The 22,065-nt window shown below is 46.2% G+C and overlaps 1 protein-coding gene and 1 long non-coding RNA gene across 4 annotated transcripts in view; both read left to right on the top strand.

Annotated features, from left to right (window-relative positions):
- Positions 1-21,215, top strand: part of ACAP3 (ArfGAP with coiled-coil, ankyrin repeat and PH domains 3) — a 160,903-nt gene extending 139,688 nt beyond the window's left edge. For 2 of the 3 annotated variants that reach the window (XM_083628615.1, XM_083628614.1), the window contains 2 exons: positions 159-269; positions 850-2,655. In XM_083628615.1, coding sequence (XP_083484741.1) covers positions 159-269; positions 850-997 — 259 coding nt within the window. In that variant the 3' untranslated portion in view covers positions 998-2,655. Of the gene's footprint in view, positions 1-158; positions 270-849; positions 2,656-19,850 lie in introns of those variants that run through there. The other variant, XM_083628613.1, reaches the window with a different exon arrangement.
- LOC310769574 lies at positions 4,265-8,103 on the top strand. Its single transcript, XR_014551692.1, has 2 exons — positions 4,265-6,990; positions 7,251-8,103. It is a non-coding gene; the product is annotated as an uncharacterized lncRNA (long non-coding RNA).
- Positions 21,216-22,065: the final 850 nt, after the last annotated feature.

Raw genomic sequence — 22,065 nt, 5'->3', positions numbered from 1 at the left:
ATTGGAAGAATGAGAAACTGAGATAGATGGAAACTGACCTGTTCGTCCACCCTTAATAGGATCGCAGCCTCAGTCTCCTAAGGTTGGCTGTGATTTTTCTCCGACATCTCTGTGTCTCTTGCTCACTCTCTCTTTCTCTCTCTTTTTACGTTTGGCAGCCAGGTCTGCTTGTTCCTAAAGAGAGGAGCCAATCAGCACGCGGTGGACGAGGATGGGCAGGACCCTCTGAGCATCGCGGTCCAGGCTGCTAATGCGGACATTGTTACCTTGTAAGTGGGGCCCCTCTTCCATGTCAGAGCCTTCCCCCTGGATCTGATCATAGGATTGTTGAGTTGGAAGGGACCACGAGGGTCATCTAGCACTGGCTTGCTGCGAGTCTCGACCCTTTAAAAGCCTAAGCAGTCTAGGCCAGGGTTGCAGAAACAGTGAACCAGAGAAGTGATGAAGAAGAAGAAGAAGAAGAAGAAGAAATGACACCCATATACTATCCCCAAAAAAGAGCCCAGAACGTGCAAACATTACAAGGTCGTTCTTGTAATTAACTTGCATATAACCTAATACAGTGCTTATAAAAATGAATTCAAAATATTGTTAAATTTGTCTGTGGCCAGTCTACCTTTATGAACGATTTGTTCTAGTTACAGGTAGATAGCCATGTTGGTCTGCTGTAGTCGAAACAAAACAAAACAAAACAAAACAATATAAAAAATTCCTTCCAGTAGCACCTTAGAGACCAACTAAGTTAGTTATTGGTATGAGCTTTCGTGTGCATGCACACTTCTTCAGATAGACATGTGTTATTTTATCTGGCTAAGCAGACCTTCCCCCCTCCTCCTTCTCCTCCTCCAGGCTGCGTCTGGCTCGAATGAACGAAGAGATGCGAGAAGCCGAGGGCCCGTTTGGTCATCCAGGTCAATATCCGAACAACAGCCCCACAGAGCTCCAGTACAGGAAGTGTATACAGGAGTTCATCAGCCTTAACATAGATGAGTGTTAGTGACGACTCCCGCAACCCTGATGCCTCCTCTTCCTCCTCTTCCTCCTCCTCCTCCTCTTTTGGGTCGAAATTTAAGGATGCTGACTGAGCCCAGGAAAGAAGGAAACAAAACAAAACTGTAGACGTGTCTTGTGGTGGGGGGAGGGGGGATGTTTGGAAACTGGGGGGCGGGGGGCTTGCTGGTGGAAATTTTCCATTCCAAAAGCCCATGGGTGGGTTTGCCCCGATGGCCACGCAGAAGGAGGAAGAGAGATAGAGAGAGACACTGAGAGAGGGGATACAGGCAAAGAACCCTTAAAATGAAATATATGTGTAAAATCTTCACCTCTGGTCCCAGAAACGGGGAGGGTTCTGGTTTTTAAGGTACGCAAACTTTGGGTGGATCAGGGCCAGAACACCCGTTCTGCCTTGCGGGCTTTGCAGGATCACGTCCACACCACAGAGCACCTTTTAATGCACATTAAAAGCACGCAGCTTTTCCCTGAAGAACCCTGGGAACTGTAGCTTGTTTAAGGGTGCTATGGAGTGTAGCTCTTTGAGGGGTCAACTACAGTTCCCAAGATTCTATGGGGAGGAGCCCTGTGCTTAAAGTGCATGGTGTGGGTCAGCCCTAAGAGCGTAAGAAGCACCTCTCACCTACTTTTCCAACAGTTTGATTGCTGTTTTTAAACCCCCATTGCCAGGAATTAAAAGCAAGGTTCGGAGGAGAGAGACTTTTGCAGAGAGAAGAGGGAATTGTACATATAGGTGAAAAGGGAGCCGAGATTTGGGACTTGAAAGGGGCATATTCCTCTCTCTCTCTCTCTCATCTCTTCCTCTTCCCAGTGGCATTAGCCATCAACCTGTGATGTGTCTTTCAGATGGTTTGGAGTGCTGATCACACACACATATGGAAAGCTCAGCCAGTTGGCTTGGGCCGGAAACGCAAATTCCTGGCCCACTTAACGTACAGAGCAGGTGTTGACGGGGGTTTGGTGGGGCGATCGGCAGGTCTGTTTGCTGTGCCCTTTTTGCATGTGCTACAGTTCTTTGGATTGAGAGGCATGGCTGCCCACCTTACATGCTCTCAGGTTAATGCCGGCAAAGGCTTCCTCTGGTTTTTGCTTTGTTTTGTTTTGAGGTGGTTTTTCTTTTCCTGTGTGTGTATGGAATATTTAACAGGGAGGTAAGCTTAGCTGGTCAAAGCCATAACTCAGCCGCTTCCAAGATGAGGACGCGATCCTTGAAGGGCGAAGGCAAATGTAACATACATGAGAAGAGCGTGGAAGCATCGTCGCCGTGGGTTCTGTCCACTGTTAGCCTTACTCAGAGTAGATCTATTGGATTGAACAGGCACAACTAATTTAGGTCTATTAATTCCAGTAGGCCCACTCTGGCTAGGATTTAGTTGGATGCAACCTATGTTTGGTGCAAATTGTACCCTCATCTCTTTTTCAGGGTCAAACTCTGGGGGGTGAGGCAGGGAGAATGCTGCCCCTTTCTGGCCAATAAAATAAAATAAAAATCAGTTGTGGGTGGCATCAGTTGGCTACTATCTGCGTCGTGAATGAGACGCCTCCAGTCCTGGTCCAAAAGGCAGTTTTGTAACTGTTATTGTTTTTTAAATGCCTCTTTATAGAGGATTGGCAGTATGAATGAATAAATTAAGGGTGACCAGTTGTTAGTCCTACTGCAAAATGACTTTGGCCCAGTTCTCACTGCGGTTGTTAACTTGTGTCTGGGCTGTACCACTCCTGATGGGGGCTCGTGTAATGGAATTTTTCTCCATATCAAAACAAATGCCCTGCACAAGGAAACTAGCATGTCAGTGTGATTTCTAGCCCAACCTTCTTCCTGATGTGCTAACTCTCTGTGTACAGGGTGATTATTGTTGTTATTATCTTGTAAAGTGTGCCTCAATTTATTTATTTTAAATGGCCCACAAGGTGTGCAACCTTCCTGAAGGTCATGGAGTAGAGAAAAAACAGACAGCTACCTTTGCACCCACTGTTGCGGATAGAGGAGTAACAACCCCCACCACGATTTCTCTTGAAATAGTACATCTGTCTTCACCTTTCGGATGTTACATCTGTCCTCACCTGTAGACTTGCCAAAAGTGGTGAGGCTTGGAAGAAGATGCTCATCGCCGGCGATGAGTTTTTGATTTTTGATTTTTTTTTTTAGGAAGACAAAAACACACACCCAGGGAGAATTGTAAAGTCACTCCTAGCTAGCCTTCTGAGGCAACAATTAACTGGAGCACATAAGGGGGTGGGTGGGTTTATATTCCTAAATCATGATGGATTTCCTACTTAACAATTCCAGAGAAAGAGGATTTCTCCCTTGCATGCTTGCCCTTACAAAGACTGTGATCCTTCCTCTCCCTGATGCATGTCCGCAGAGGGCTCTGCAATTCCAGATTTCCTGGATTCTGGGATCCGGGGTGTTTGGGGTGGGGTGGGGCAGGGTGGGGTGTGATGGGGAGGGTTAGGTTATTTATTATGCTTTTTTCTGGAGCAGGACCTGTTCTTACTCTCCCAAGTAACCCTTGGGGTTTTGTTTTTTTAAGGTCTCTGTCAGGAGACAGACCGGGATTTTACTTTAGACTTAGGAGTAGGATAACTTCTCTTAACGATCATGTGTAAAATATGAAGCAGCGGCTGGCCCAGGGGTTGGGGGAGTTGTCCTCCCCAAAGCGAAAGAATCCTACAATGTTCCCAGTGTCATTACCTCCTGTTCAAGGGTTAGGTGGCTTGCGGGTGAGCGAGCAAATTTTGCTGGTCGTCTCTCTCTCCACCCTCTCCACTGGTGCATCAGAGACATCTCCCATCCCATCTCCTGCCTAGATTGCCCTCCTCCCTGCCAACCTCATATACACCTGCTTAAGGAGCTGAGGCAGATGATTTTAGTACAGTGGTGCCTCGCAAGACGAAATTAATTCGTTCTGCGAGTTTTTTCGTCTTGCGAAGCACGGAACTGCACCTCTTCAAGCAATGCACCCTGGGTATTAACGGTTTTAAGAAAAAGGAAACAAACTTGCAAGACGTTTTCATCTTGCGAAGCAAGCCCATAGGGAAATTCGTCTTGCGAAGCAACTCAAAAAACGAAAAACTCTTTCGTCTTGCGAGTTTTTCGTCTTACGAGGCATTCGTCTTGTGAGGTACCACTGTATCTGCTAACACTTTCCCAATGATCTCCACTGAGGTACCAGTCTCTTGGGGTGGTGCAAAAGGCTACAGATGCATGCAATTCTCACTCGAGAGTTTTGGGGAAGGTTTGGGGCACGGGAGGCGAAATTCGAATGGATTTTGTGCTGAAAGGCGACTCTACCTAAATTTGAACCGAAACACAGCCGTGCTTTGAAATTTGTACTTCTACAAATTTGGCATGGCAGTTTCCCACAGTGGAATTGCATGCAAGGAGAAAATCACTCTTAAAGGCTGGCAATTTTTCATTGGGGCTTTAAAAAAACAGAGAGGGTAAGTACGTGTTCCCAGCTTTTCCACCAGGCCTGCCCATTCCGGAGATATTCTGTTGCCTTCCAGTCACAAGGGCTGATGTTCAAACACCAAGCTTGCACCCAAATCCTCTCACACAAGCCCTAAACCCACAAGGGTTCCTGGTTGCCAATTGCTCTCTGCGGTTCTGTCCCCTACTGCCTAACCTAGGAAGCTGCTTTGTACTGCATCAGACTGGCAAAGACTCTCTAGGGTTTCAGAAACGGCTCCCTTTCACCTTAAATAATAATAAAAATAATTTATGCCCCGCCCATCTGAATGGGTTTCCCCAGCCGCTCTGGGCAGCCTCCAGCATAATAAAAACAAATATTAAAAATTTCCCAATACAGGACTGCCTTCGGATTTCTTTGGAAAGTTGTGCAGTTGTTTGACATCTGATGGGAGGGCGTTCCACAGGGCAGGTGCCACTATCGAGAAGGCCCTGTGCCTGGTTCCCTGTAACTTCACTTTTCACCCTTCACTCCTCCCTGCAGATGGCAGGGATTGAACCTGGAACCTCGTGCACACAAGGCAGATTCTTTGCGACTGAGCCACAGGCCTTCCCCTAGGACAGGGGAACATAGGAATAACATAGCTAGATGCATTGACGCTGAGCTGCAGCCCTTCCTCTCTGACAGCCATGTGACTCTCCCCAAAGCCCCACCCTCTTCCTCGTGCCCCAGACCTTGGCACAACATTCCTGCTCAGGTCAGCCCCACGGTTCTCCTGCCTTTTGCCTCACCTTCTGTGACCTCAGGTCAGCCTGGGGGATGCAGTTAATCTGCTTAGCTGCCTCTCTCTGCTGTGACGCAACCCCTGGTGACTGATGTGACGAAGAACACATCAAATACTCTCTCTTTTTCTCTTTCCTTCTTTCTTCCCCCCCCTCCTCCTCCTCAAGCCAGCTCCCTCTGCTGAATCACGCATCCCACAATATTGACTCAGACGCTGTGCTTGCAATGCACTTCTCTGAGCAACCACTGAGTAAAACCTATAGTAATGGGCACATGGGAATTAGGGAGCCCATTCTTCTCATTTTCTTACCCGTTCCTCCCCCAGTAGAAATGAGTCGTTCTCATTTCTGGCAGAAAGAGCTGTTCAACAGTGGAATTGGCTCCCTCGGAAGGTGGCCGACTCTCATTCCTTGGAGGTTTGCAAACAGGAGTTGAGTGACCATCTGTCAGGGATTCTTTCAATATGATTCCTACGTTGCAGGGGCTGGACTAGATGACTCGTTGGGTCCCTTCCAGCTCTACATTTCTACAGTTCTATGATTCCCTCACTCCTCTTAAAGGAATAGCAAATTCCATCCTTCTCTCCTCTATCTTGGTAGAAGCAAGGAAGCCAACATGCCCTGAGCCTTATCAGCCAATCATTTTTGGATCCCGTCTTTGCACTCAGAAATTCCAGTATGCATACCTTGGGATTGAATAATAATAATAAGTTTTATTTATACCCCGCCCTCTCTGGCAGGAGCCGGACTCAGGGTGGCCAACACCAGTAAAATTACAGTAAAAGCATAATAGGGGGGACCCAATTTAAAATACAGGTTAAAATGCAATTTAAAATGCAGCCTCATTTTAAAAGTAGCCCATAGATCAAAACCATAAGGGGATGGAAACATAAGGGTCAGACTGAGTCCAAACCAAAGGCCAGGCGGAACAGCTCTTGAGTGAGTCATCCTGTTCTTATTCTCACCACAACTACCCTGTGAGGGAGGTTAAGCCAAGATAACGTACAGTCGGCCACAAAAATTTTGCCCGCGAGCTTTATGGCTGGAGCAGGGGTCAAACCCAAAATTCACATTATACCACCCGACGGTGGTGACCACCAACTTGGATGGCTGTCAAAGACAGATTTGTGGAGGGTACGGCTATCACTGGCTACTGGCTATAATGGCTATGTTGAACCTCCATTGTTGAAGACAGTATACCTGCGCATAACGCCAGTTGCTAGAATCTTAGGTGCGGAAAGTATTGTTGCACTCAGATCCTGCTTGGCATCTGGTTGGGTGCTGTGAGAACAGGATATTGGATTAGATGGGCCCCTGGCCTTCTTAGGTCTTTATCTACAACACTACCACACTGCTGCCCCCAACTATTGGATCAGAAACGAAAAGAACTCTGTGGACATTACAGTAGTTCAAAAGAATTTGTCTTAAATCGTCCAGGCTGGTGGCCATCACTGCTTCTTGTGGGAAAGAACCACACTGAAAGTCCCCCAGAAACATCTGTTTGTGTCGATTAATTTCATGATTGCATGAGCTGCCCCAGGAAAAGTGTGTGTTAGCTATCGTCAGACCTTTTCAGACCTGCCTTTACGCCAAACATGCATTTGGGGAATCATTTCTCATATAACCATATATTTGTATGGAGGTGGTACTTGTTGCGGCAACTTGGGACAGGAGGGAAATTCGATTTTGCTTGCGTTTGAAGCCAGTCCTCCCTGATTCCCCCGCTTTCCAAAACAAGATGCAAACTGAAACGCAGCCATTGAAATCTGTGCTTTTGCAATGCAGTTCTCCAACCATGTAATGTGTAAAGGTAAAGGGTAAAGGGACCCCTGACCATTAGGTCCAGTCATGACCGACTCTGGGGTTGCAGCTCTCATCTCACTTTATTGGCCGAGGGAGCCGGCGTACAGCTTCCAGGTCATGTGGCCAGCATGACTAAGCCGCTTCTGGTGAACCAGAGCAGCACATGGAAACGCCATTTACCTTCCTGCTGGAGTGGTACCTATTTATCTACTTGCACTTTGATGTGCTTTCGAACTGCTAGGTTGGCAGGAGATGTAATGTGTACTCCCCCCCCCCCAAAAAAAATGCATATACAGTACTTAAGGGTGCTTAATAATGCACATATTAGTGATAACGTACCCCCAAAAATGCATTCTGTTTGGGAAAATTGCTTTGCAAAAAAGTGCATATTAGGTGAGATGGTGTTTTATCTCTTTGGAATGCATTGGTATACCTACAATTTTTCACCCTGAAAAATTGCACACTGAAATAGTGATAGATTTTCACGAGGACCGTTTTCTTTCATTGCAAACTGATGTGGAAATGTGGAGAACGTGGCTGAAAGCTTGGGAAATGGAGAGAAACTGAAAGTGACAAATTCACCCTTCCTTAGCTGCAGAACACCGTCACCCCATGGAGGCTCCCCAACCCACCCATTGAAGATCAGTGGAGTACAGTTTTCCCCCCTTCCCTCTCCCTGCCACCAGCGCTCTAGGCCACTGACATATTTTTAAAATGTGGAAAGTGTACAGGGATGGTGCAGAAAAGAAAGCCACGGTTTAAATCCTGAGGTAGTGGCGGCCGTAGGGGCTTGCAAAGGGGGTTGCATGTCTGGCAAGGTGTTTTATCTATTTATGATACATTAGTACCTACATTTAAGAGTCAATGTATAAAATCAGCTATGTGCACTTTTCCTACTTAGCAGTATTGGGTTCTTTTTTTAAAAAAAAAGATGTTAATGTTCTTTTTGTTATGGAATACTGTGCTGTCTTTTTAAAATGGGTGACATTGTTTAAGTATTTAATTTATTACTGAGGAAGCCCCCAAGGGCGTGTGCAATTACTTTCTCCCCCCTCCCCCGCACCTTCATTCGGTACAGTTCGGCTGTATTTCAACGTCAGATTTTTCGTTTCTTTTGTACAGTTGCTAGGGAGTTGTTGTTTTTTAAAAAAAAGAAAATCCAGCCAATTTGCCTCTCCACACCCCCTGCTCAGATTGCTTTCTATCGACCTTCTTTGCTTTGTTTTTGGAAGATAGCTCACAAAGCATCAGAAGCCTGATACCGTATTTTTTGCTCTATAAGACTCACTTTTCCCCCCCTAAAAAGTAAGGGGAAATGTGTGTGCGTCTTATGGCGCGAATGCAGGCTGCGCAGCTATCACAGAAGCCAGAACAGCAAGAGGGATTGCTGCTTTCACTGCACAGTGATCCCTCTTGCTGTTCTGGCTTCTGAGATTCAGAATATTTTTTTCTTGTTTTCCTCCTCCAAAAACTAGGTGCGTCTTGTGGTCTGGTGTGTCTTATAGAGCGAAAAATACGGTAGTTTTTGAACACATCTAAAGCAAGTTTCTGGGCTGGATCTGGACAAAGGTTGCAATCCTAGACCCGCTTGCCTGGGAGTAAGCTCCATTTAACATAGTGGGCCCTACTTCTGCGTAAGCATGCATAGAATTGCAGTTGTAAGTTAGTTGAACTTTGTTCTCATTGAAAGCAATGGGGCTTGAGTCATTACAGCTAAGTTGCCCCATTTTATTTCAGTGGCATCGGAGCTCAACTTGTTTAGTCTGAATCCGGCCCTCTTATATGCTTTCATTAGGATAAAACATTGAACTTTCACAAATTTCTTCCCTTGGTTGATGGGGATTCTGGAACAGCGTGGACGGGATGTGTGTGTTTGGAACTGGAAGAGAGGGACGTTAGGGGAAAATGTACATAATTCCAGGTTACTTTGCAACAAAGAACTAGGTATAACATTGCAAGGTTTGGCTTGTATGGCCTATCCCTTCCAATATGGAAATATTTTTATTGTATTCTCTATAACCCTATTTGAAATGCATCAGATCTCCTCTCCCCACTCTTTTAAAGTGTTGAATTGCACACTGGGTTACAAAATCCAGTTGCAGCTGCAAAGTTGCCTTTGTGAAAGCAGCACCCCTTCCCACTCAAAGCAAAAACTCTCCTTCACAGCTGACTATTGTTCCCTGGGAGAGGGTGGAAATAAGGCAGAGAGGCAGAGAGTGCATCAGCACTGTAATATTGCATCAATTTAATTCCTCTTTAATGGTCCTGGCTTCCTGCAAAGACTCCTGGGAAGTGAGTAGAGATGAGGGAGTAATTAAGTTCAGCTCATGCTTGAATACGAAACCCCCAATTCACACATACCGAAACAATGGGCCAACCAGAACACAGCTATCCTTTGCGATTCACACTTCTCTGAATCTTGCGGTGCTGTTCTCCAACGAAAAAAAGTGAATATTAAGAGAAAGTGTGCTAAAAATGCAACAACGAAAATAAAATACAAAAATGCATTATATATTAGGAAAAATCACATACAAAAAGTGTGTCTGTCAGGAGAAATTTGCACTAAAATGCTGGCAAATTTTTGGGAGGGTTAATTTTTTAAAAAAATTAATAATGCAAACCGATGAGCAAACTGAATTTAAGCTTGGGAAAATGAGAGAGAGAAGCCATCCATCCCTAGATGTGAGCTTTAGGGAAAGATGCTAAGGTTTCTCCATTAGAGGCCTTCTTCCTTTCCTTAGAGAACTACAACTCCCAGGATTCTTTGCAGTCTGTCATGTGACTGTTATGGCATGGTGCACATTTCTATATGTTGTTTCCCCGGTGTCGGCATTTGCCACCTGGGTTCACTATTAGAGGGGCTGACTCATTGGGCAAATGAGACGAGTAGTTGATATTAAGGTGGAAGACAAGAATTGCAAACAAGGAGTGGGCAGGGAAAAGAGACCAAAATGGAACATCATTGCTGCCGTCCAAAGGCAAATTGGATTTCTGGTTAGCAATTGCTTAGCTTGGCAGCTGCCAGTATACCCTCCAGATGTGGACTACAACTCCCATCCTTGACCCCTAGGCTGGTGAGAGTGGTAGCGCACCACATCTGGAGACGTCCTTGCTGGCGAACACTCATGACAAACGCGTATGGTTTGGCGTTCAGTGGATGGCGTGCAGAGGTGTTTGGAGTAGCTGGGGAAAAGGTGTGTGCTGGGAGCTGGGGAAAAGATTTGTGGAGCGTTGTGGGGAAAGGAGAAACACAAATATTGGAAGAGAACGTAAAATACTGAGTGCTGCTTCCTTAGGAATGTGATGTACTGATGGGCTAGGAGAGCCCTTTTAGGGTGTAAGAGGTCCACCGCAGCTCCCAGTGGAGTAACTCCAACTACCGTAACGTTCCGGCGAATGTTATTTTCCACTCGAAATATGTGTGTTTACCACATGGGGGTGCTCTTCGACAACCGCTAGCAATGGAAGACCTGGAAGGTTAGAAAGCTCAGCGCCACTGGCAAGAAAAGAACGTCAATTCCCCCTAGCACAGCCCAGAATGTTCACCTTCACAATGCAAACTGCCAGTCATTGGAAGCTGCAAAGCTATAGGCATATCGCATAGGCCCACAAGAATCCTGGGAACTGTAGTTTGTTAAGGATGCTGAGATTTGTTAGGAGACACACACCCTTCCAGCGCAGACCCCCCCATCTGTTGACCTTATATGACCCTGGCCTTTCTAGGACTCCATATACACCCAGAAAGCACACAGGGTGCTTCTGTGCAATGCTGGACCCCTCCTTCCTCCAGAAGAAACGTTTGTATTATAAAATTAGGACCCATATTCAAATCAAGACATCAGGGGCTTTAATCATTCTGTATTTAAACAGAATTGGAGAAGGTTGACATCGCTGTTGCTATGCCAGGTCTGAGCCGTGTGATCAGCAAAATCATGTGATGACATCCATCTTGGATCTCACCATTTCAGAGATGCGGGTGGGAGGTAAAATCTGCAAAACCTTTCACTCTGTATTGCATTTGGAGAACTATGGCATGCGGGTGGCTGAGGGAGGTCACACTCTATCCCGATGGACTGTTTATTTATCTGTTCTTTGTGCATGGGAGAGGCTATATGGGGAACATTCAAAATGTGTTCTCCCCACCGCCGCCACCCAGTCTTAAAGTGGTATAGTCCAGGAGGAACACTACCACATGGTTTTGCTGAGAACAGCTTGAAGTTGCTGGTTGAGGCTCTAATATCAACAGGAAACGATGGTGGGAGAGGAAGTAGTCATCTAGGACATGAAACACTCTGTAAATAACGTTCCAGCACATTAACCATTCCTCTTATCACTTCAACTTGCTTTTCAGTACAATCTTTGTAACACTGGCTTGTTTGTTTGTTTTTTAATTAAAAAAAAAACCCTCTTCCTGTTTTTTCTCACTTTTGCCTGCTCGGCCTCGACTGAGTCTACCTATGGAAAAATCCAAACACTTCTGTATGTTATTTATCTTTGTATGGTTTTAACCAGGAAAGGGGGGAAAAAAACATCAACACACACATGCACACACAACTGAGAATACCCCACAGAAATTCTGCTGCTCTGGTGTCTTATTGACCCCCCTCTCCCGCCCCCTCCCTTCTCCCGTCTCTTGAAACACTGTTAATAAAAATCTAGAGTAAAATCTTTTACCTCTTCTTCCTTCGCCTCTTGTTATTTATGTTGTCTTGCTTCTGTTTTCTATATTAACTCTATGAGCTTTGGGACCCCCACCCCCACCAAAATCTAGGGAAATATATTCACACACAAACACAAACCGTTGCTACTCTTTAAAGGTAAAGGTACCCCTGACCATTAGGTCCAGTCGTGGTCGATTCTGGGGTTGCGGCGCTCATCCTGCTTTTATTAGCCAAGGGAGCCGGCGTACAGCTTCCGGATCATGTGGCCAGCATGACTAAGCCGCTTCTGGCGAACCAGAGCAGCGCACGGAAACACTGTTTACCTTCCTGCCGGAGCGGTACCTATTTATCTACTTGCACTTTGATGTGCTTTCGAACTGCTAGGTTGGCAGGAGCAGGGACCGAGCAACGGGAGCTCACCCCGTCACTGGGATTCAAACCGCCGACCTTCTGATCGGCAAGTCCTAGGCTCTGTGGTTTAACCCACAGCGCCACCCGCGTCCCACTCTTTAAGTGGGTGGTAAAGATTACCCCCTTGAATTATCCCCATTAGTGTTGAGTTCACATCACCTACCTTCTTCTCCTTGCTAATTTAGGATGGTACATGGGGTTAACATAATGATCATAGGAACACAGAAAGCTGCCTTATACTGAATCAGATCATTGGTCTGCCTACACTGACTAGCAATGGCTCCCCAGGGTTTCAGGCAAGGAACAGTCCTGGCCCTAATTGAAGATGCCATTGGGAGTTGAACCTGGGTTCTTCTGCATGTGAAGCAAGATGGTGTACCACCGAGCTGCAGATTATCCCGACAGGATGGAGAACTGAGCTAAAACATAACGAAATGAGTTTCATTATAGATAAATGGGTAAAGTTCTTCATTTAGGAAGGGGGGAAATCAGATGCACAAATATAGGACGAACGATGCCTGGCTTCGCAGCAGCTCATGTGGAAATTATTTAAGCCAGGGACAGAGAACCAGTAGCCCTGCAAACATTGCTGGACTTGCCCCAGCCAGCATGGCCAAGAGTCAAGGGTGATGGGTGTTGTATTTCCACAACACCCAGAGGGCAATAGTTCCCCATCTGTTCTCTATATATTTTAGACTACAGCTCCCATCAACCCAGGTAGCATAGCCAACGGTCAGCGGTGATGCAGGGCTAGGAGAACACGTGGAAGGCCACAGGTTCCTCATCCCTGATCTAGTGGTTTTTAGTAGACTTCAGTCACAATTGTTGACGCTACTCCGCATCAACCAAAGTATAGAGCAGGCATAGGCAAATTTGGCCCTCCAGATGTTTTGGGACTACAACCCCCATCATCCCTGACCACTGGTCCTGTTAGCTAGGGATTATGGGAGTTGTAGTCCCAAAACATCTGGAGGGCCGAATTTGCCTATGCCCAGTATAGAGTTACAGCCAACTAAGTCCTGTTCAGAGAAAACTCATTCAAATTAATGGACTGAAGTCATGAACACTCATTTCAAAGAGTCTTCTCTGAGGTGGGTAGCAACTAAGTCTTACTCAGAGTAGATCCACAGAAATTAATGAAGAAGATGACTAAATTACGTCAATTAATTTCAATGGCTCTTCTGTGAGTAAAACTTAGTTGACTATCGCCCACCATGTCCATATCATAAGAAGCAATTAAATCATCCTGTTTGGTCAGAATAAGATGTCCACTTCTGGTCTTTTCAGTTTAAGGAGGCTATTGACAAGCTAAGAATGTGAGCAGGGCAACAAACAGTGACGGGGGCTGATGGGGTTTGTAGTCCCCAACATCGGCATTGGCTGCCCCTATTCTACACTTGATCAGCAGCAGTTTATTGGAGTTTCAGGCAGAGGGCATTCCCAGCCCCACCAGGAGATGTCAGGGATTGAACCTGAGACTTCATGCAAAGCAGATGTGCTACCAATGAACTACTGCCCATCCCTTGAGACGTGGGGTCATAGGAAGCTGCCTTATACTGCCAGTCAGACCACCAACCCATCTTGCTGAATGGCAGCAGCTCACCAGGGTTTCAGACACAGAACATTCACAGCCCTCCCTGGAGATACAAGGGATCAGACTTGGGACTTTCTGCATGCAAAGCTGAGCTTCTGCACCTTCTGCCACTGAGCTACAGCTCCTTCTTATGTCATGCTGGCTCCCAATGTTCAGGTTTAGGAACCCAAATCATGCGTTCAGGGGCTTAGATCAGAGACTGGATTTGTCTGCTTGTGTCAACCTAATAATAATAATAATAATAATTTTTATTTATACCCCGCCCTCCCCAGCCAAGGCCGGGCTCAGAGCGGCTTACAAGCAATAATAAAAACAAGTTGAATGATTACAACTTAAAAACAAAATTAAAATACAACATTAAAATATTGAAACATTAAAATATTAAAATGTAGCCTCATCGCAGGAGGAGAAGGAAAAGAAAAAAGAAAGAGAGAGTGGCATAACAACTGCAGTTCACTCCTTCTTCAGCAGTTCCATTAATTCTAAATCGCTATGGAGTAGACGGACTGTCCAAAATGTTGTTTTTTTTTTTAAATTTCTCTCTGCATTTTTCGTCCAAACCAAAGGACTGCAGAATTGGCATTCTTCTGCTGCTTTTGGAAGGGGGTTACATAATAAAAACTTGACTGTAACTGTTCGATGGGGATGGGGAACCTGATTCCTTTTGCATTTGAAGGTCAGCACACCTGATTTGCACTTTCGCAAACAGTACGTGAACCAGAACACAACCATCCTTCAAAATTTGCTTGTCTCTGAATTTTGCAATGTAGTTCTTCAGCAAAGTACTGTGTACACAAAGGCATATACTAAAGTAAAGTGTGCATTGAAAGAAACCATATATAGTAGTAAAAACAGTTGATGAAAGTGCATCACATTAGAGGAAGCTGTTTTGCAAAAATGTGTGTGTTGCAAAATTGCACGCAAATATATGTGTATTAGGAGACGTTCGCACAAAAATGCTGACAAATTTCCATGAAGACATTTTGTAATGAAAGACCAAGGACACACCAATGTAGAAATATGAATAACTGAACTTGGAAACATGAGACGCAGAGAGAAACCCAAAAGGATAGATTTGCCAATTCCTACTAGTTGTTCTTGTTGGGCTGATACCGGTTGTCCACCAGAATTTTTGCACAGGTGTGCTTGAACTTGGCAAGGGAAAATTATTGGCTACAGATAGCCATGTACTAAGTCAAATGTGTGCATGTATTACTTATTTATTATCCAGTTGATGTCTTTGTAGGGTACGATCAGGATACAAAATGCTTTGCAGGGTAACAAGGCAGACTCTTGCATCACAGAGCTTACAGTTTTAGTTTTGGCAGAAGCAGAGTAATGATGCTGTAGGTACTCATAATTACCAGGTTCCGAGCAAAACTTCAGTGCATTCGTAATACTTACTAGTATGCTGAATCCGGCACAATTCTTCTCTGGCTCAGTTTGCATTCCTGAGAAATAGCATTTCAGGAGCCAGGGGCCCTGGGAAACATAATGTTCCCGCAGCACCTGAGCCCATAGAAACTCAGATATTCAAGGGGGAAAGCCACATGCCTCAGATTCTCTGGCAGCTGGGATATGAATATTGCAGTGATTTCAACATCAGGGAGGGAAGGAGAGAAGCCTAATGACTGGCTTCGTAGAGAGTTACACATCTGACACAATTCTTCTCCAGCTTGGACTGCATTCCTGGGAAGCAGCATTTCTGGAGCCAGGGGCCCTGGGAAACGTAATGGTCCCAAGACACCTGAGCCTATAGGAATTCAGATGTCTTGGGTCCTTGGGCACCTGGGATGTGAATATACCAGAGCTTCCAGCTCCAGGGAGGAAGAGAGAGAAATCTAAAGGCTGACACTTTAAACTTGGGTTATAAACCACAGAGCCTAGGACTTGTCGATCAGAAAGTCGGCGGTTCGAATCCCCACGACGGGGTGAGCTCCCGTTGCTCAGTCCCTGCTCCTGCCAACCTAGCAGTTCGAAAGCATGTCAAAGTGCAAGTAGATAAATAGGTACCACTCCGGCGGGAAGGTAAACGGCGTTTCCGTGTGCTGCTCTGGTTCGCCAGAAGTGGCTTAGTCATGCTGGCCGCATGACCTGGAAGCTGTATGCCGGCTCCCTCGGCCAATAAAGCGAGATGAGCGCCGCAACCCCCGAGTCGGCCACGACTGGACCTAATGGTCAGGGGTCCCTTTACCTTTTTACTGAAAATTGACCAGTTGGTAAATATTGGCCTATAGTTTGGAGAGGACCCTGGATGTGACCTGCTTCAACCAGCAGCTTCCAGTTCTCTGCACATTAGGGCTGGCTCTTTGACATCAATTTCTGTCACCAGAAGAGCTCCCTCTGTTCTTCCAAGCAGTTTCCTATAAAAAAGGAGAGTGGGTCAAAGGCTGGCAGCTTGCTGAAAATAACACCCTGGAAGAATCTTTGAAAAGTACATACCAAGTTTATCCACTGGGTGATCAGTTGTGTGCTCAGTAGGCCTGAGAAAATCAGAACGTGAGGAAACACAACCCTCCATTGTTTCCCATGCTAAAGCCTCCATTTTCTCCTGCTGCTTGCCACTCTGTGTACTGAATGGCAGGAAGTTTTGGGAGGAAGGAAACTTTTGGCTGGAGAACAACACTGATAGGCTTGTCATATGTCCAGGAAAACCCGGACTGGGCAGATTTTTACATTTTAAAGGAAATGTCTGTGAAATATACTTGGAGTCAAGAGTGGATTTCTTGCTCTTTATTCAGCTCATAGTGATGAGGAGGAATGGAAGTTCCCCTACAATATCTGCTTTATATACGGTACATTATTTACACAATGGGCTGCACGTGATTGGCCAATTCCGGGATTCTCCTGTTGGCCAATCAGGTTGTGGATTCACTTCCACCTGGAGCTGGATTGGGTGGCTCCTGCGGACCAGTCATACTGCTGCATTGTTCTAGGACCAATCAGACTGCTGCATTCTGAATCCTATTGTTCTAGGACCAATCAGACTGCTGCATTTTGGATCCTATTCAAATCAATACATAACACCCTGGGTTTGGGGGCAGGCTTGGGCTTGGGCCCAGGCTGCTCTGCACACCATGGCCGCTGCCAGCCCAAGTTGGGAAAAGAGGCGCCTCTTTTTCCGGCTTGGGCTGGCTGCTGTTCAGGCTGCCCCCAAAGGGTACCCTAAGCTAGGCCAGAATCTCAGAAGATGCCCCAGAAGATGCTCTAAATCAGCACAAGGCTGGATCACATGTAGGATAACCATGCACAGTTTCAAATGCAGGTAGAGGCTGCAGGGATCAGCTTTGGTTCAATTCAGATTTCAGTGCAAACCTACCTAACTCACACCACCCAACACACAAGCCAGAACACAGCTGTCCTTTGAAATCTGCACTCTCCCCGAATTTTATACTCTAATTTTATTGGCTTCTTTTATCCCAGTTATATCCCACACTTCTACCCCACTCCTCGGTTTATCTCACAACAGCCCTATGAGGTAGGTTGGCCAAGATATAGTCCAAGGTCACTTGGTGGGACTTCATGAAGATTTGAACCCTGGTCTCCAGGGTTTTAGTCTGACACTCTAACCACCACACCACACAAGCAGAGGCCTCTGTCTGTCCACTAATGGAAATACTGGTATAGATGGACTTTGACCTGATCCAGTGGTGTGGTCCGTGTACCTTACCGCATATGTGATGTGACAGCTCAATCATATATACCATAAAGAAGACCAAGGGGTGATCTGATCATCTGACCCAATTCACACTTTGCAGAGCAAAATGCAAACCAAAGCACAGCTATCCTTTGATGTTCCCAGATTTCCCTGGATTTTCTGCTGCAGTTTGGCAACCAAATGATGTGAACAAAAATGTGTATATTTGGGGGTGGGGGTGGAGGTGGGAATGTGCATGAAAATGCACAAATTTGTGAAGATGATATATGAAAACGAATCGTATTTGGGAAATCAGCTTGCAAAAATGCGTGCGTCAGGCAAAATTGCAAAAAAAAAAAAAAGGAAATAAAAGAAAAGAAGTCCTGGCCACAAGGGGAGCATAAAGCCATCAGGGCTCCAAATGAATCCCAAATGAATATAAGATTTGTACCAAATCGACAGAGAGAGAGAGAGGGGGGGGAACTTGTCCTCTTAAGTGGTAGTAAAATGAAAGGCACAGGTTCATATTCGTTTCCATTTCCCCCCTTTCATTCTAGAGCAAATGCACACCCATAATTACCATTTAAATGTTCACTAAGCTTCTGGCCAGAAATACAAGAATGTCCTTAAGGGTGTACGTGCAGCAAGACAGATCCTGAAACTGATTTCTTTTTTTCTTTCTTTCTTCTGCATCCTGGTATATTCCATGCATTTCTTTTTGCATTTATATAAGTATCATGTATGCACCCCCTGCATGGACAATGTACTGTCCTTTGTACCAGTAGTATTCTTGGTTTTAAATACAGGTGTCAACCATCTTGCACATGTCCAATTGATGTGTGACCGCCCATGTGTGGGTCCTTTTGGACCTGGAAGGGGGCAGAACCGGGTGTAATGGGGCAGGGTGGGGTGAGCTTATGTATGCTCCACCAATGCAGATGGGGGCCAGGAATGGAGCCCCCCTGCAAAAGAGCCACCTCGAAATTATTTGGAAACCTGCAGCCATCATATTTTCATTGTATCACTCCCTCTATTTCTGATGTTCAGCGCTGAGTGCTGTTGCTTACATACCACCCACATACAAGGGTAAAGTACCAGTGCAATTGCAGGGACCCCTAGGTCAGGGGTGGGGGGGCTGCTTTCCGCCTGTAAAGGGAAGTTTTTTTAACATTCAATGTTTTAGAATATGATGGAAGCTGCCCAGAGTGGCGGGGTACGAATAATAAAATTATTATTATTAGCCACATTCCCCTCTGGGCAATCTTTTGAGGGCCACATGCCAGGGGTGGGAGGGGCCAGAGACAAAAAAGGGTGGTGCAGCACAGCTAAAAGTTACCTCTGTACTTCAGACTTGTTTCTACACACAGGAACACAACACTTTTTATTCTCCATCCAGGCAAGCAAGGGGCATTGTCTACACACACCAGCTGAACATCAATACAGATGTCCTGTACCTTGGAAGTCGAACGGAATCCGTTCCGGAAGTCTGTTTGACTTCCAAAATGTTCAGGAACCAAGACGCAGCTTCCGATTGGCTTCAGGAAGCTCCTGCAGCCAATCGGAAGCCATGGAAGTCTCGTTGGATGTTCGGGTTCCAAAGAACGTTCAAAAACTGGAACAATCACTTCTGGTTCTCGGGAGCCAAAACATTCGACTCCCAAGGCGTTTGAAAAGCAAGGTACAACTGTATTTGCAGTGTGAAGCAGGGACAGAGAGCATTTGCTTTCTGTGTCGGGTTCTCCAACCCAGCCCTAAGGAAAAGGTGGTTAACCTGTGGCCCTCCTGATGCTGCTGAAACTACAACCCCCATTGGCCACAGACAGTAAGTTCAAGGAAGAGGGGAGTTTTAGTTCAACAACATCTGGAGGGCCACAGGTTAGCTGCTCCCACCCCAGGGGGTGGAGGAGCCCCCAAATACCTCAGTGAGTACTGAGAAAGCTCGGTGAGCACCTAATGCTATTCAATAGTTGGAGGAAAAGCTGAAAATGGAATGGAATGGAGTATCCCGAAATGGGGATGGAATGGAGTATCCTGAAAGGGGCGTGGCTGGTGGTCTTGAGCCCAGAACAGGAACATTCTAGTGTGCCAGAACACTTTGTTCCCATTCTCACTTGTCGTGTAAAATGCTTGCCGTTTTCTTTTTTAAAATGTAATGGAAGAAACGTTTCAGAAATTGTTGGGCCGATAAGCCTTTAGAGAAAGCACATTAAAGACACATGGCTTCCCTCAAAGGTTACTGGGAGCTGTAGTTTGAGGGAGCTGGGAATGGTAGCCCTGTGGCGGGTAACCTATAGTTCCTAGAAGTGCTATTTTTATAGAAAAAGATGTGCCAGAACTCGCCATGAAGGCCTCCCTCGTTCTCTTAGAATATGGAAAAAACAAGCCCTGGTTCACAGGATTCTTTGGAGGAAGCCATGTGCCTTAAATGTGCGGAAGTCAGCGCTGTCTGCATCTTTCCTTGTCTCCCTGTTAATGCTGATTTTGCTGAAGAGAAAGGGCGATCAGCTCATCCTTGGTATCTATATCTGTCTTCTACAGGAGACGCCACCTATCTCGACATCTTCCGCGAGTTTTCTCACATGGCATCCAACAACCCAGAGAAACTCAACCGCCGCAGCCTGTACTTCAGCCACTCCTACAGATAGCCCTCAAAACCACCACAGACATCATCTGAGAATCTGAGAATGCTGGTTCCTTCCAACTCCAGAGGGAGAGTTGAGATTATGTGCTGCGGATGAAGCCGGAGGGACAGAGGCGGCCGGTGGCTGAATCGGGTCCATCCAGAACCGGAGCAGTTCGAACCAATGTCTCTGGTCACCCCACACAGCTTTGCGTTGATCACTACATCTCCCCATGGTCACCACCCCACAACCAAATGGCTTTCCCCCCTACATCCCCTTCCCCCCAAAGAACTTCCGAAGAGGATATACACAGCCCTACGAGTAACTAGCCCATGTTTACAGCCTGAAATGGAGAGAGAAACCTATTTCTTTTTAAAGCAGGGATCGAGAACTTGTAGATATTTCGGACCTCGCTAGACTCCAGCTCCCATCAGCCAATAAATAGTCCAGGATGATGTGAGCAATGTCCAAAAGGCCACAGCTTCCTCATCCGTGTTCTAAAATGGAAGTGGTAAATTTGCGGCCTTCGCGTTATTGGTGGGTTGCAACTCCTGTCATCCCTGATCAACGGCTGATGGGAGTTGTAGTCCATCAACATCAGACAGGCCACAGGTTGCTCTCCTATGTCCTGCTTCTGTCCCACTGTTGCCCTGGAGGTTTGATCTCACTAGCTTCAGGCAACTTGGCAAACTGGTTTTTACAGCCTTGGGGCAGGATGGAAAGTATCAATTTTGCTCAATGGGCGGATTAGATCGCTCCATAGCATCATTCAGGAGCATGGCGGAGAACTAAAAATGATGAGCAGGCTTCCTGGCTCACCACCAACTGCAGTCAATCCACCACAGTCCCCCCCCACCCTCAATATATTTCATAAAATCACAGAATTGTAGCGCTGGAAAGGACCCAAAGTCCCTATTCCCACTCCTGCCATTACTTGCCATTTTCCATAATCTTTCTGTGATTTCCCTTGCCTTAAAGCCTAAAACAAGTTCCCTGTTCCTGTTTTCATAGATAACGGACTTGTCGGAGAGCCTGTACTGGTACAGCCTCTGCCGCCCAAACTGCCTCTTGTTGTGCGTGTATAGAAATTTGTGTTTATATGCTGGAAATGTAATATATCTCTGGGCAAAAAAGAAACGTATTTTTTAAAAATGCTTGTGGCGGGAGGGAAGGGGTGTGCATTGCAAGGGAGGGAAGAGGGAAGTCCAGACAGGAGGGACGGACGGACCTTATTTACAAGATTATGAATAAAGACGGGTGACATTTTTCTCCCGGGACATTAGGCATGACTTCCTTGTCAGTTTCTCGGATCTAGACCTCTTTGAACCAGGTGAGAAAATTATGTCATGGGCCTTGCTATAAAGTGATATTTATTGGGTACACGTTTATAGCTTTGGGGCCAGCTGCCAAATCAGATACAGTAGTTGGTTCCTGAGAAACGACAAAGTAGAGCCCAAGGTATTTATATGCATAGAAAGAAATATGCACACAGTCTGCAGTAGGATCAGGCAGTGACTTATCGGACCTCCAGTTGGCTGTGTCATTGCGGCTTTCTGGGAGGTACAGAGGGAGGCATGAGGTCAGCATGGTGCAAACGCACCGCCAATTGACCCAATCAAGTCCTCCCACTAGCGCAACTGCACCACCGCAACATCGCAGTTGCGACATGGCACTCCAACATTGCAGTTACGACTGCACCGCTCCCCTCAAATAATCAGCCATGACTCTGCTGCTCAGAGGTCAGGGGAACTTTGCTGCCCCACTGTGCTGTCTGTGCAGAAGGTCCCAGGTTCAACCCCCGACATCTCCTGGTAGGGTTGGGAATGAAAAACCCTTCAAAAACAAAAATCCACCAAACTCCACCACAATTGTTCGCTCCAAACCTCAACTCTCCACAGGCCTCAAATGTCATTGCAAAAGCTTCCATGACTGCACTTGCAAAGGCTCATGGGATTTCTAGACACTATTTTTGCACCATTTGCGCCATTTGCATACTCTTTTAGGGCCGTGTCCCTCCCTTTTTGTGCCACAGTCGGCTTCGCTGCAATGCGCGTGCGCACAGTTGCGAGTCCCTTGGACACATGTAAATGGGGAGTTGCCTGCACTCTGCTCCCAATTCCACACAGGCAAAC

Source organism: Podarcis filfolensis (assembly GCF_964270895.1).
Source record: "Podarcis filfolensis genome assembly, chromosome: 8".
NCBI classification, from domain to species: domain Eukaryota; kingdom Metazoa; phylum Chordata; class Lepidosauria; order Squamata; family Lacertidae; genus Podarcis; species Podarcis filfolensis.
This window is presented reverse-complemented; position numbering and strand designations above follow the sequence as displayed.